Source organism: Silene latifolia, chromosome 8 (assembly GCF_048544455.1).
Source record: "Silene latifolia isolate original U9 population chromosome 8, ASM4854445v1, whole genome shotgun sequence".
NCBI lineage: Eukaryota > Viridiplantae > Streptophyta > Magnoliopsida > Caryophyllales > Caryophyllaceae > Silene > Silene latifolia.
In genome coordinates, this window is record NC_133533.1 from 62,087,426 (window position 1) to 62,103,809 (window position 16,384).

General features: G+C 35.4%; 1 protein-coding gene and 1 pseudogene across 1 annotated transcript; one reads left to right on the top strand and one right to left on the bottom strand.

The window, feature by feature from the left end:
• Nucleotides 1-1,271: 1,271 nt before the first annotated feature.
• On the bottom strand, nucleotides 1,272-2,294 carry LOC141595275 (protein FAR-RED IMPAIRED RESPONSE 1-like). The gene is made up of 2 exons (XM_074415240.1): nucleotides 1,970-2,294; nucleotides 1,272-1,765 (listed from the first exon to the last, which is right to left on the bottom strand). The coding sequence occupies exons 1-2, from the start codon at nucleotides 2,292-2,294 to the stop codon at nucleotides 1,272-1,274; spliced, it is 819 nt and encodes a 272-aa protein (XP_074271341.1).
• A 4,713-nt stretch (nucleotides 2,295-7,007) lies between these two features.
• LOC141595276 (uncharacterized) lies at nucleotides 7,008-9,334 on the top strand (annotated as a pseudogene).
• Nucleotides 9,335-16,384: the final 7,050 nt, after the last annotated feature.

A 16,384-nucleotide genomic window follows, 5' to 3' on the forward strand; every position in this document is an offset into this window, starting at 1 on the left:
CCGTGCTGGGCCGTGCCTAAAGTGCTGATAGGATTGACCCGACTTCTTCAATAATCACTCACATTTAAGTTTCAAGACATGGAATGAGAATTAAAACGCACATTTAAGTCTTGAGACTTGAAATGATCCTAAAAACAAGTGCTGTAATGAGAATTAACCCATCTCATGGGGATAATCTCATTTGGGTTATTTGTGCATAAAATGGCCTTCTATGTGCATGGAATAACCTTTTATGTGCATGATATTAAACGACTTGTCGTACACGATGATGATTCAACTAATCACATTTTATTGCTGGCATAAAATGATCACATGTTTCAGCTTTTTAATTACCAAATTTGGAGAAACAATTATCACATGTGCATAAAATGACCTCGTACGTGTATAAAATGAGCTCGTATGTACATGCCATAATTGCGAAGGGAAACACATGTATCACAGATGAAATCCATGTGCATGGAATAACCTTTTATGTGCATGATATTAAACGACTTGTCGTACACGATGATGATTCAACTAATCACATTTTATTGCTGGCATAAAATGATCACATGTTTCAGCTTTTTAATTACCAAATTTGGAGAAACAATTATCACATGTGCATAAAATGACCTCGTACGTGCATAAAATGAACTCGTATGTGCATGCCATAATTGCTCAGGGAAACACGTTTTCTATTCTTAAATCGAATCACAATTTCATCTTCTCAAATATACAATTTAAAAATCCGGAAGACTCCCGTTACATTTATTACAAAACAATTGTAAATGAAAAAAAATAATCCTAAAACCAAGTGTTGACTTCTCAAATGATGCTCAAAAATTCCGCTGCACAAGTCCAATTCCTCGCAAAAAACTTCAATCTCACACATAAGAAAGCAAATGTCAGGAATGATAAAAATTAGAGGGAAACAAAAAGGGTAAAAATAGAAAACTTGCGCTAATAAGAGACATCACTTACTCGACTATTTGTCAGTGATCCTTTGGTCGGTCACAATTCCTGCTGTCGTGGTTCGCCATCTGCCCACAAGCCTTGCATCTTCTTAGTGGTTTTTTATTGACTTCCCCCGCTCTTTCTCTTTGTGAAATCATTCTTTTTCCCGAGCCTTTGTTTTTGCATTGTCTTGGAGGCAAAATTGTAATTTCGCTAGGCACACTTGTACCCAAAAGCATTCCAATTTCCGCATTTTTGTCCCTTTTCTTTCCAATACTACTATTACCACCATCATCAGCGACACTACTTGTTGTTTTTGCAAGTACCCTTTCCTTGAACTAGCGTAAAATGGTTAGTAACTCATCATAATTAACAGGACTCTGTTCAACTAGTGATACACAAGTGAACATTTCTGACCACAATTCAGTCAGTTTGTTCTTTTGTGCATCGACTGATCTGCAATCAGCAAGCAACTGCCCATTAGAATTGAAGATTGGCTGGCAGGTTGCTAGTTTGCTCCACCTATTAAGTAGGTATTCGCTTGGAATTTTCTCAAAACCATAATCTTTAAGGACACAGAGAATATGTCGACAAAGTATTCCATGTCGTTCAAATTTCTTGCAATTGCATACTAGTTTCACTTCAGCTATCTTATAACCCACCTTATAGTCTTTCTTTCTCTCACGATCCTTGACGTCTATGTAGAGAATTGCACGATTCTTATCTTTTTCTTTGTCACCAATGGCACATGTAAAGCATGCTGCTTTTATTTCCACTTTGAACTCCTCGAAAATTCTCGGAGTGTAGGTTTCTGCTGCATGCTTTTCTAGGTCTAGAGGAGTAGCCAAGTCAAGAAACGAGTACTTAGATTGTGCAATCAGTTTTGATTGAGCCCATCATTGTGTATCCATTGCACTCTCAAAGCGCATCCAAAATTCAACAAGGGTCAAATTTGGATTAGTGAAATTGCTAAAAAAATGATTTTCTGACTCGGACCTCGAGGTGGTTCTCATCAACCCTCCTAAGAACAAGTCACGAAAGTAAGCTGGAATCCAAAATTGTCTAATGCCATACTTTTCCTGAAGCCACTCATTATCCGACAACCCATGAGCTTCCACAATGGCTGTCCATCTTTCCTCAAATTCAGCAGGCTCCACATCTTCGCCCCAAACACATGAGTTTATCTCTTTTAAAAACTCAGTTTCTCTACATATCACAGGCCCTACCTTCTCTGGAAACTTCTTCAATATGCGCCACATGCAATATCTATGTTGCACTTTATCTTTAAAGACTTTCTTAAGTCCTCCTTCTATCCCCAAATCTTCGTCAGTTATTATACACACAGGATAACGACCCCCCATAACTTCTAGGAATCTCGTAAATAATCAAGCAAATGACTCCTTGCTCTCATTAATAAGAAGCCCAGCCCCAAAGGTCACTCATCTCTTATGATGATCCACCCCTGTGAAAGGGGCGAATATCATTCTATACTTATTTTTCCTAAAGGTAGTGTCAAAGGATGTCATGTCCCCAAATAGCAAATAATTTTTTATACTAATAGGGTCAGCCCAGAAAACATGTGACAATCTACCTTTCTCATCTACCTCAAAGTCAAAGTAAAAGGATGGACACATTCTTTTTATTTTCATAAAATGCTCAATAAGCATTTGAGCATCCCCTTCTGACAAGAACTTTTTGATATCCCTTGAAAAGTTTTTAAAGTCTTCCAATGAAGCACCCACATTTCGATAACCTCGACATACTCCTTAAACATCCTATAGGTCATAACTGGACCTTTGTTAACCTTTGAGTTGTCAACTATCATTTTTTTATGAACTATATTCAATTCTCTCGTTTGCGTCAGATGTACCATTGTTAATGGTGTAGCTGGCATATGATTATGCCCTTCAACAAAACCATAAATTTGGTATTTACCGTTAGCAATTCGTTTAAAGTTAATCCTAGCAAGGCAACCTACCTTAGTCCTTTGCCTACGGTGTTTTTTGCCTTTGGCTTCACATTCTCCAGCCTTATTACACAAACAAGTTTTATGTGTAGAGACACCCTGTTTATTCTTTTGTGAGCCTTTTCTAGTCACAAACCCACATTCCTTTCCATATGCTTCATAAAAGGCAATACCGAGTTCAAGTGTATCAAAGACCATACCAATATCAGGCTTGAGATGGGTAGGACAACCAAAAATCCGATCCATGTTGCTTGAACCGGACGCCTCTTCCTCCTCCTCTGCATCCTCTATTACCTCTGCCTCCTCTATTACCTCTGCCTCCTCTACTACGTCATCTGCAAATGTGATGAAATTAAAGTAGAGTTAGGATTTAGATTTACTGGATAACTCAAGCATACAACAGCACGGTTATATAGAACAGTATCTGATCATTCAACAGTTCAACAGAATTGTAGCTTGTACGATTTCATGAATATCAATGTTAAGGGCAGATATTTCTGATATGGATTGAGATGCAATAACATCAACCATCTGTCCTTCATTTGTAATGACATTGGAAGAACTACGCGACCCCATTGAACTAAGAATGTCATTGCTGCAATAACAACGACTTAAAATTAAATAACTGACAATAAAATCATATCAGGGAATTATTACTAAAACTAAATTTAGAAATTTTGATGCACATAGCAATAATTTGATGCACGTAGCTAATAGTTTGACGATTGTAAAACCTGTCTAATTCATAAAACTGAGCCAACAATATCACGATTTCAACCAATTTAAGCAATTTCTAATTTTACCGAACCCTAATTTCTCAAATTATCAAACCCTAATTGCTCAAATTCAACAACTTTAATAGATTAATTGAAAAATTATAAACAGATCAAACTATAAACCCTAATTTTAATCGATTAATTGAAAAATTACAAACAGATCAAACTATAAACCCTAATTTTAATCGATTAATTGAAAAATTACAAATAGATCAAACTATAAACCCTAATTTGACGCACATAGCAGCAATTTCATGCACGTAGCTAATAATTTGACGATTGTAAAACCTGTCTAATTCATAAAACTGAGCCAACAATATCACGATTTCAACCAATTTAAACAATTTCTCAAATTACCGAACCCTAATTTTCAAATTCAACAAATTAATCAGCAATTTTGAAATATTACCTTGAATAAAAAGGTTCCATTCATGAAGGACGCGTCGAATAGGTAGATCGTTGAAGAGATTGATGGATCAGTAGTTGAGGATCAATGACGCGCATAAAATGGTGTTGTCAAGATGGTGATATTCGAGGAGAGAGAAAGAATGATGAGAGAGAACGAAAATTGGAGAAATGACGGAGTTTAGAATGTTTAGGGGTAGGTGATTTGCGCGCGCGTCTTCTATTCTATTAGATTAAGGTGGTTCTCACGGTTCTCATTATATGGGTGGTTCTCACTGGATCCCGACCCTATATATATATATATATATAGGGGCGAGGTCAGGTGCGAACTAAAGTACCGTGCGATTCGTACGAACTACCCAATTGAAGTCATTCTGAGGCACACTTTCTTATTTCTCTATCCAATTAAAACAATTCAACACTCTTCCACCACAAACCCACCACAAACACTCTACTTCCATCGCCTCTCACGCTTCCACCGCGGCGCCACTTCCACCGTCCACCGATACTTCCACCATCGGCCGCCATTTCCACCGCCGCTTCTACCACCCTCCCAAGAACAGATTTCTGTAATACTCCGTATTTTTAATAATAATTTATAAGAATAATTTATGTAGTTTAATAATTGATTAAATGACATTTCTAATAATAAGTATAAGTAAGACGTTAATTAAATAATAAATTAAGTATCCAAGTCGGGAATTGGGCTTAGCTAATATTTGTGCTTTGGGCCGTGTGCCATTATTATATGGACCGAAATTTATTAGTATAGTATGGGTGTCATCAAGTTTTTGTATCGGGAATTAATAATAAATAATATGGAAATAATAATAATATGGGAAATTAATAATAATTATATTAATATCTTAATAATTAAATTAGTAAAAGAGATGTATGGTAATCCTACTTATGGTAAGACTAGTATAATAATAATAAAGAGAAAAACTTTCCTAAAATAATACTACCTTACTAGTATATAAGCAAGGCTAACTTAACCATAAATCCTTATTCCACATAAAAAACTCATAATATCACATAAAAGAGAGAGAAAGAATTAAAAGGGAAAAAAAAGAAGAGAAGTTTATCATGTTTTATTTTATAAGTTCATTTTTAATCTTTCAATGTTGAGAATAAAGTTACAGCCATTCAATAAATCTGTAAGTTGTCTTAAACGAACTACCAGACCATCTTAAAGTCGCTGTCTTCAAAAACGTAAAGAATAGACTTTGGTTATTTTCAAGTCTTGTTGATGCCTGTAAAATTCCATAGCAATTGAACGTGTAGATTTTCCAGAATAAATTCGTTATGAACATGTCGACTGAGAATCCGCGAATGCACTAGTGGTCTAAAGTTTATTTTGTAAACCTAATTTATAAATTGAAATTAAGTTGGGTCTTTTGCAAATATTAAAATTGGAGAGTCTAGATGATGTTAGGCTTTTGTTTCACTTGAAAAGGATTTGTTAAACTTATTTTAAAGGTCAATACTTTTTATCGTGAATTAATCGTATTTATGATTCCTTCAAGAAAACCCTGATAAGTCTGGAATTTGAAGAAAGTCTATTTCACAATAATTGTAGATATGTGTCTTAGGATTCCAACCTCACTGGTCTTGCATCGTTTTGATTTTTGATGAATTAATTATGAATTTTATAGCGAGACTGAATAGTGTTGTGAAACGGTAGAATTAGAGATTTAGTTTTGAAGTTGTCAAAAGGATTAGGATGTGATGGGCATAGGATAAGTGCATGATTAGTTGGTTGATTATTGGTTATAAAGTAATTGTACATAATTATGTTATGTAGGTTATGAATTGGTAAAGAATCAATTTTGATTGCTTGTGTGACTCGCGTGACTCGAAGATTTGCGAAAAGGTAGGATAATCTACTCAACTATATCTGTTTATCGTGTTTAATGCATGGATGTTATTGGAAGGGCGATTGTTTTATGATTGCTTGTTCAATTAAGTTAATTGAGTGATTAATATTGTTGGTTGTTGGAGTTATGCATATTATATACGATTATATTTTGGAACGGTTTATGAGAATTGGACTGCCCCAGGCTTAGTCTCTGGTGGATAACGTGTGTGATTAATTGGAAGGCCCTAGGCTTAGTCTCTGGTGGATAACGTGTGTGAGTATTTGGACTGCCCCAGGCTTAGTCTCTAGTGAATAACGTGGATGGTTGATGTCGATATGTGACATGAGAGCAGTTGAGATTGGAATATTGACAGTTGTGAGAGAATGGTTGTTTTCATGTATTTTATCCTACTCAACCATTGGTTGACGTGTTTATACGTGTCAAAATAAAATTGATGCCTGCTTTAATTGATGGCATCTTGTGGTGAACCATTTAATATTTACGGTTAAATGGGAGCGATTTAAATAGCGAGGTTTTGAGTTAACTGGATATGGGGAGCTTGGGCGTGTGAGCTTTCGGACATGCAGGAGTCTAGATCACAAATGTAGTTATATCACTTATTTAATTTCCGCTGCGAGTTGTATTTATTTTTACATTAAATTCTAGTTGATTAAAAATTGTAAGACATATGTAATCATTAAAGTTTTTATTTAAAGTACTTTGGTGAGTTGGACTTTGTTATCTACTACCTCGGGTAATCAAGATGGTAACGCTCTCATTTACTTGTGAATGTCTAACTAAAGGCTCCCGGATAAATGGGGGTGTTACAATTTCACTCTATACTGCTTCGACAATGGACAAGAAACAACAATAAAAATCCCAATAGCAAGCATGCTTCACAAAGTAACTTTTACTCCGGTAAGCGTATGATTGATCTTATGATACCCCGATTTTGCTATAGCAACTTGCTTAATAACAATTTTAATTTTTAACCGGGTTTATCGTAATTGATTGTTAATTTGTTTTCATTTGACACTACATGGGTAGTTTGTTGTTTGAGTTGTGAAAATGAAGGGCTGTAAATTGGGATTTTTATTGTTGTTTCTTGTCCATTTGGCTGTGATAAAGGCAGAGGTGTACATAGTGATACTTGAGGGGGAGCTTGTGGTCGGCTACCGAGGTGGGGTTAATGGTTTGAGGCCACTTTGCATCCGAGTCGGACGAGAAGATTGATGTTACCAGGTGAGACTGCTTATTTTACTCTTTTGGTAAGTGTATCTTTGTAACATTGTGATGATGAGTTAACTTTCATTACGGTGAATTAGTATAGGTTTGTTATGTTTCTGATAATGCTTGAACACTGAGCGTCATTCTAGATAATCTTGGTTATTGGAGTGAAATAGATGAATGGTGATGGATTTGCTTGTAAGATATGTAATGTGTTACCATGATCCTAAATTTATTTCTCCCCGCTAGACTTCAATGCTCAAAAGATATCAATTTCCGATCATAGATAATCATGACTTGATAAGAAAAAGGTTAATTGCATTTACTATTATATGGGAGAGCTTGCTCTTTCATCCTTATTCCACTAAGTTGCACTATATTTGATGTCACTTATACATCAGCTTCGACAATGATGTGGTGTTTGTGGGTGGTTATGAGTGGCTTAAAATGGTGGCCTAATGGGTGTGGAAATGTGTTGAATGTTATGTAGTTGTCTTGTGTGTTGAATCGGTGGATCTAGTGGTCGGCGCACCTCTAATTCCGATCGTGATATTGCTGATACAGGTTCAAGGGGCTGTAAGGGCTAATGGCGGGAACGGGGTTGGTTTAGGGATGATGGTGGTGGTTGTGCTAGCGCTAGGTGGTGCTGGTGGGTAGTCGTAGTTGATCTTTAGAATGTGAATACACAAAATAGCATCCCTGATACACGCATTATTACTACTAGATATACAAATTGATTTGTGTATCTAGTAGTAATACCATGTGTATCTGGTAATAACATATGTATTTGTTGTATCTGTAATCGAAGATTTTAAAAACATATTTATATATCCATCCTTCATCCCTGGGTTTTCTCTTCAGCGTCTTTCAAGAATTTTTGATGTGTTATAATTTGGATTGACTGAATATAGGAACTAATTGCATTTGTTATGTCCATATGATTATATGACTGGCTTTGTGGTTCTTGTAATGAGAATGCATGTTATATTTGGGTGAACTGTGGATATCGAGGTGTGACTGATGTATGTATGTATGTATCGGTTGATGTGTAGTTCAAAATAAGATATCGGATATCGAGATGAAGCTAATGGACATTGACAGTGATCATTTGGGTATTCCAGAGGCTGAATATGATGCCATTATTAGAATGCCATCATCTGATTTCGCTACTCTATGTTCACTCTTTGTCACAATTGGGGATACTGGTGAGTTGTTTCACTCACTATAGAACTGTGTATATACTCATACTACATGCAGTTAACACTCTTATATCGAAACCAAATAGTGACATAATAATCTGAGCTAATGTTTTGTGACAGTTACCATTACCGTGTCAAAGGAAGGTGTGACTTTCTCTACCAGAGGTGACATTGGATCTGGAAACACTACCTTCAGACATAACACCTCCATCGAAAAGGTACTATATGATTGAATTTCTATTGGGGTTACTTAATCATCGTTCAGTCTCAGTCATTCATGTTAATGAGAGGGGCTTTACAGTTTTCTCATGATGTTAGGAGTTTTGACAACTTAGTTGATAATTTTGCAGCCAGAGGATGCTGTTATTGTTGAGATGAAGGAACCAGTGGTATTTACCTTTGCCTTGAAGTACATGACTACATTCGCTAAAGCGACGTCTCTCTCTAGCCAAGTGACCATAAGCTTATCCTCGGATATGCCCGTTGTGGTGGAATATAAGATTGCTGAAATCGGCCACATCAGGTACTACCTTGCTCCCAAGATAGAGGAAGAGGACTTGGAGACCAACACTCAGCCTGAAACCACCACTAGACGTGAAACTAGAACTGAAACCCGGGCTGAACCACGGGGAAGAAGCAATGCCTTTAGCTATTACAGGCACAAAGGAGGAAAATGGGGTTGAAGATGAAGTTGTCGAAGATTCCCAGGTCAAGATGGAAACCGAGACTGAAGCTGAGATGAAGCCTAAAGTAGAGAAAAAGTCCGTGAAAGCAGAAGTAATAGCAGTGGAAGATGAATGTATGATGGAAACTGAGTTCGGAGAGGAAATAAAGCCGGAAGTGGATGCAACAGAACCAAAGGCTGAAATTGAAGTCATGGAAATTCAGTAGCGCCTTGAAATTACTAGTAAATCTTGATTGAGACATAGCCACCATTCTTATCTTGTTTGGGGTACATTATTAGAGCCATTTTGATTGGTATGGAAACTGTTTGGGGTCCTGGAATCATTTTTATGTAGATTGGTATGGAGTATTAGTTAGTTAGTAGCGGTTTAGGGCTTTTTGAGCGAGTGTACCCTCCAGTTTTGGCTTGCTCAAAGTTGTGATGGTTATTTTTAGTCTTGTTCAGGAATTTGTTATCAAGTCCGTTGGTAGAAACTCTGTGTTGCACAAGCTTAGTAATTAGTATAGTCAACAGGTAACACCGAGGAAACAAAGAAAAGGTTCCAACTAAATAAGAACATAAAGATATCAAATTGTGATGCATCAGTAGCCATAATTCAGATCTACAACATACATAGTGACAAAATTGTGATCATCACCATTTTCTCTCAACCCTCGATTTTGTTCCAAGGTGCTCCAGTAGTTGAGGAGTAATAATTTAATATCGGAATATTGTTCAATTAGAACAAATGGAAGTTGAAAAAAATCCGAGGGGATGCAAACACATTGTGAATGCACTATCAACATTCACACAAATTCATGACTGAGTGTGTAAACAAAAGGCAAAATCTTCCATTAATTTTATCAATATGGTCAATGATTAGTCTATCTTTCAACTGTTGAAAAGAAAAATTGTAATAGGAGATTCAAATCTACAACCTTTTTTACTAAAAGAATTCAAATACTTCCCCAAATTTACCTCATCTAAAAAATTATATAAAAAAAAGCAGTGATCGGTTATTGTTTTCTCTTAAATTTCAACATTTTTTTAACTCTTTGGTTAAGCTGCCGTAGATACAAAAAAACCCTCCTCAGGGTTACAAGGAGGGAATTAGAGAGAGAAATGGGAGAGCAAAATAAGGCACTGATTTCAAAGTGCATTATCAACCATTTACTCAATTCAAGTCGGCGTTCTTCCTCGCAGAGTCACAGGTGGCAAAAGTAAAAGAAAAACTGGTTCACAGTACTTTAAGCGGGCTGCTAGTATCACTTGCTTCTTTTCTTTGCTTCACTATAGAGGATGACTCCCAAACCTGTGAGTGAATACCCAAGCATGCCAGTAACTGAGACCGGGTTTCTGAAGATCAAAATTGAGACTACAACTGCAAATGCACCCTTTGTATTCCCCAGAACGAACTTGATAGTTGAGAAATATTATGGTGTTATAGAGACGAGTAGGTAAAGACACTATAGACAGTAGCAGTTGAAATCAAACATCAGAGAAGATTGATAAATCTATCCGAAACAGCAAGAGAAGTGCGAACACCTAACGGGAGAACATCACTCCCGTGGTTGATACTTGATACAATAGCTCAAGTAAATACTAAACCAATTAGCATCGAAGCATGTACATTTTTTACTTCTATGACCAAGCAACAGAATAAACCCACAACTTGAATGTGTTGCAGAATTAATGAAATTACTTGACCCAAAATTGAGAGGGTAGAATAAACCCACAACTTGAATGTGTTGCATAATTTTCGACAGATGGGAGACAACAATGGAAGATCAATTTATTATCTGATAATCAAACATGTAATCCCCTAATAACAAACATAAATTGAAACATCAACCTGTACAACTGAGGGTATTTTCACTTAAATAAATATATCTAGTAGATATGTATCTAGTAATTTAAAGGAGTGTATGTAGCAATTTAAATAAATGTATCCTTTGCCTAGAGTACAAATACGAGCGAAATTAAACGCTGAAGTTTAAAAAAGAAAAGATAAAAATTGAGGATCATTTTCTAAAATACGGAGTATACTATACCATTCATATTAAACCTACAATAATAAGTAATGTTTTATTATAATAAGCAATGATTTTGTAGGTGAGTCAAATGTATCTAGCTTGCCAGAGATGTGTATCTAGCAAGGTACATGAGTGTATTTAGCAAAGTAAGGAGTGTATCTAGCTTGCCTAAGATGCGTATCTAACAAGGTAAAGAAGTGTATCTAGTAAGGTAAAAGAGTGTATCTAGCTTGGCAAAGTTGTGTATCTAGCAAGGTAAAAGAGTGTATCTTGCTTGTCAAATGAGTGTATATAGAAAAGGTTAAAAAGTGTATCTAGCATGTCAAATATGTGTATCTAACAAGGTAAATGAGTATATCTAGCTTGGCAAAGTTGTGTATCTAGTAAGGTAAATGAGTGTATCTAGCTTGTTAAAGGAGTGTATCTACAAGGCAAAAAGAGTGTATATAACTTGTTAAATATGTGTATCTAACAAGGTAAAGGAGTGTATCTAGCAAGGTAAAAGGGTCAATTGAGTCGGGTCTAGATCGGTCCATCTGAGGCACGTTATACATTTCGTTTCGGGTTAATTTCGGATGTGCTTTTGTCGGCACATTTTTGGGTTCTGCTATTAACTGAATATTCGCAATAAAAATGATTGATAACAATGTCAGCACAGCTCGAAAAAAATGAATGCTTGCAGATAGCGGAAAGCAAGTACAATGCACAAAGAATACCATACTGAAGAACAATACACTTTCACTATAAGATAATTGTCATACGCGAATCTAAACAGAGCAATACAACAATCATGTGCTTTAAACATACATCTTAAAAAATAAACAAATGTTTTTTCGACTTGATCAACATGTATTGATTCCATCTTTGCAGTCGCTGGTCAAGTTATAGAACGTCTCCACCCGCGTCTTTCCCCTGATAAAAACTTTTGTATCTACTTCAACCCTCATGTAACCATCAAAATGAACTGGGTGGCCGCCATTTAAAGCAAAGATGTACTACAAACACCGACCGGAATTGATAAGCTTTGTGGAAGAATCATTCAGAGCTTACCAATCATTGGCAGAAAGGTACGATCATATATCAAAGGAACTCCAGAATGCAAATAGCACCCTTGCTTCAGCATTTCCGGACCAATTACAGTATCAAATAGACGACGATGATGATTTTGATGATGATGGTCCTCCAAGAATGCGAAATAAATTTCAGGTTGAGAAGCCGCCAAACCCAAATATCCCGAAAGCTCCCGCAAAGTTCCCAACCAAAAATATTAAGGCTATCATTGCACTGAAGAATTCAAAGAAATCCCCTCCTACGCCAGCGCCTAAGTCAACGGCTCATGCTAGCTAACAAAGTGCCCAAATCTGGTTGTCCAAATCCGAAGCCCTTACGATGATTGACAAGCTCCAGAAGCAAATTATGACCTTTCAAACAGAGAAAGAATTTGCAAAAAGATCGTATGAAAGTGGATATGCTTGTTGGAGCTTATGTCCTCCACAAATTAGTGTGATAACATTTATAAATCTCTTATAAGTTCACAAGGGTATACTTTGTATTTTATCAGTTGATTAACGATTACCTAATAACGGTTGGCTTGCTAGAAAGTTTGACGTTATTATCATACTGATGGCGGTGATCAACTGGTCCCTAAAAGTCACACCTAAAGGATGTGTTTGAGAGATGTGGTTATGGAAATGTAATCACATTGATGCCTTATATGACTAAACAGTTAGTCACCGTGTTGATGAGACGATTATTTAATGCCGATTAAATAATATTAACTGAGACGAATTAACTGTCAATTCATAAATTGAATATAATATGTTATATTTAATAAATGTATATAATATTAGCTTGAAGCAATTAAGATGTTAATTCGTAATTAAATGTAGTAAACTTATATTTAATCAAAGCAAATTATAAATATGCGATATTTATAGTTAAAGTATATATTATACGATATTGTCATAATAACTTATTATTGACCCGTATTAATAAATCAAATAATAATTTGTTGTGTGTAAACTTGTTAATACGGAATAATATAAATGACAATTTATAAATAATAGACTAATTGTATACATTTTGAAAACTACCAAAATAAGAAGATTTAATCTCATTATTTTGGTAGGTTGACAAAACCGAAAATAAGAAGAAAACTCCTCTTATTTTTCGGTGATATGGCCCGAAAAATTGGAAAAGAAAATTCTACCCTAATCACTTCCTAATACACGGTTTATAGGGAGTGAGGGAGAGAATTCTTCTAACCTAATTTTTTTTCTAACCTAATCTTGCCTCTCATCAAAAACACAAAAACACAAAACCCTAAACATTTTTACAGAAAATTGGAGATCGATTCTAGCAAGAACACAAAGGGCATATCTCATATCATCTTGGGTGCAACTGATAGGTGAATATCATTGCGATACTGTTCTTAGGCCGATTTTGCTAGGACCGAAGGTTATTTCTTAATTCTCTTATATTTTGTTTATGTAATTTTCATTTATGACTAGTAATCATCTTTATAAATTCGTTATAATCCTTATAATTTAAGGGAAGCATACTGAGATAATCCTATATATATATATATATATATATATATATATATATATATATATATATATATATATATATATATATATATATATATATATATATATATATATATATAGGATCTTGTGAGTTTGGTTTCTTATGGTGAGTTGTGAGTTTGTGTGCTCACAAATCTCAACCATTGGATTATATTAGGGATGAATGACCAAGATCTAATCTTACATGTCATATAAAAATACTCTCATTTACTTATTTTCTCTTTTTTCTAGTGCTACTCTTTTTTTTTTTACTCTAATTATTTTATCTCTTTTTTTTTTACCTCGTGTTATTATGTTTTTTTTACAACTTTGATTTTTTTCTCTAATTTTCTTATTATGTTTCCTTTTTTTCTTTTTCTTTTTGTACCAATTTTTTTTTTACTTAATTTTTTTTTGCTCTTATTTTTTTACCTCGTGTTATTATGCTGTCATTGTGCCTTTTATACTTTGATTTTTTTTTACGACTTTGATTTTTTTGTATTTTTTTTACCACATATTATTGTTGTAGATACCCGTATCCGTCGATATTGGAATTTATAGAGAACCCGACAAACACCCGATGATGATAGGACACACTTATTCTTTAGTTGTCATTGTCATTATTTGGAGCTCGTTTACGAGGTAGAATGGGCGTCGTCGATGAAGTATTTTATTAATTTAAATGATATTTAAATTAATGTTTTTTAAGTGAATTCATTTTATTATTTTAAATGATATTTAAATTAATGCTTTTTAGTGAGTTCATTTTGTTAATTTAAATGATATTTAAATTATGGTTTTTAGGTAAATTCAATTTATTATATTTTATTTTGAATTTATTTTCCCAAGTTTATTTTATTGAAAATAAAATAAATATTTGATTTGAAAAATCATTTTATGAATATATTTGATTTGAAAAATCATTTATTTTAATTTATTAATTGATTTGAAAAATCGATTTGAAAAGCGAAGAAAACTCGTTTTGAACGCTTGTTTTTGAGCTCGATTTTAGCTCGGTTTTTGAGCCCGTTTCCTTTACGAATTAGCACGAATCTCGAGTACATTAACCCACCTAGACGAATACCCATCAACCCATGTTCGAACCCCCTCACAAGCAGCCCAAATTCTCATCCCAAACAGGCCACAAGCAGCCCGCAAAACACCAATGCAGTCCCCTGTTTTTGCGTGTCAATTCGCGAGCCCAAACCCGCTCCAAACACTACCAAGACCCGTACCCATTAACCCTAACCCATACCCTAGTATCCTACCCATATTATCCTAGCTTAATCACCAAGAAAACCCCCCTCAAACCCTCACAAAAACCGATGGACAGCAGCCATACGGGATTGAGCCCGACTGCCTCCTCCTCTCTTTTAACCTATTTTAACTCCCTATAAATACCACCCCTTCACCATACAATCATTCCTCTAAGTTCTCCATACATCCAAGCATCACATACAAGCTTTAAACCTCAGAAACAAACCCTAAACATCCTCCAAAAACCCTAAACAAAACCGACACACAAACTGAAACTGTTTGTGTGTCCTCTTCGAAAACCCTTTCGTTCCTCCATCAAAACTCCATAAACATTCGAGTTTCTTGTTCCTAATTAACCACATAATATCCATCTACACATTAGACAAAGATTTACGAGCCAAATTGCCCTTGAGAGTACACGAGATCCCTCGAAAAACAGAGTGAAATAACACTCTGTTTTCGCGGTTTACTCTTGTCTGTCCAGTTCTGTTTGTGCTCGTTTTTTCGTGCCCAATAACCCAAATCGAGCAGGGGTTGCTTTAAGATCCTTGTTCTCCTCTCTTTCTAGTTTCCAAAACATCTTTCGAATCGAATTTTCGTCGTGAAACGAGGGAGATATCACTGTTTTAAAATCGCTGTCCAGAAACTTTCCAAAACGCGTGTTTGCTTTATTCTTCGTCGACGACGGTCTCTCGAGATAAAATCTACCATCGATTACGACCCAAGACGGTGTCAACGATACATGTAGGTTGAGGGTGCATCAAATCCCTTTCTCTTTTCTCTTTTTTATTTCGTTTTTTATGCCTTTTTTTATTGTCTTTTTTTGTTTGTTTTTTCGCTTGTTTATCGATTGTTTTAAATTAACTATGAAACTAGTTAGTCCGAGTATGAGTTAAAGTACCACTATGAACACCCGCGTTGACTTGAGATGGGAAAAGAAACCGCTACATCTGTCGGTCGTACACCCCCGTCTCATTTACATATCCTCGTGTTCAAAGTAGGGCATAAATAAAACAATTATCTAACTTTGTTCTTCGTTTTCGACCCCCTTTTGTTTCGGCCAAATCGACAGACCCTAGGACCCGTTGTATGTTAGTTTAACCTCTGATTGTTAACCTATGACATATTTAGATAACTTTAATTTGATTTAATAATTTAATTAGACACGATAGGTGGCTTCGACGTAAGTTATAAAATCAATCGACGATTCTGTAAATAATTGAATGCATCTCTCTCTTTCACCTAATTTCTCGCTAGTATAAGAGTGCGTGATTAGCACCTTCTTATTGACACTCGATGAGTTAAATTAATTAGCGAATTTGACCTAATTAGACCCTTTAGGCCGTGTAGAATGCACCCTTGCGCGACAATCAATCGACATCGTTTTTAACTCGTTTTCTAACTTGTTTCCTATCCCTTTTCGCAATCATTCGATCTAACCAATGAATCTAACTTAGGAACTAGGTTGGCTTTATCTTGGCCGTGGCTTTAGGCCGTG

Coding starts and splice junctions, on each gene's coding strand:
- LOC141595275 (XM_074415240.1), bottom strand. CDS start 2,294: ATGGGGGGTCGTTATCCTGTGTGTATAATAACTGACGAAGATTTGGGG. Junction 1,766..1,969: donor TTGGATTCCAGCTTACTTTC/GTGACTTGTTCT, acceptor CTACTCCTCTAG/ACCTAGAAAAGCATGCAGCA.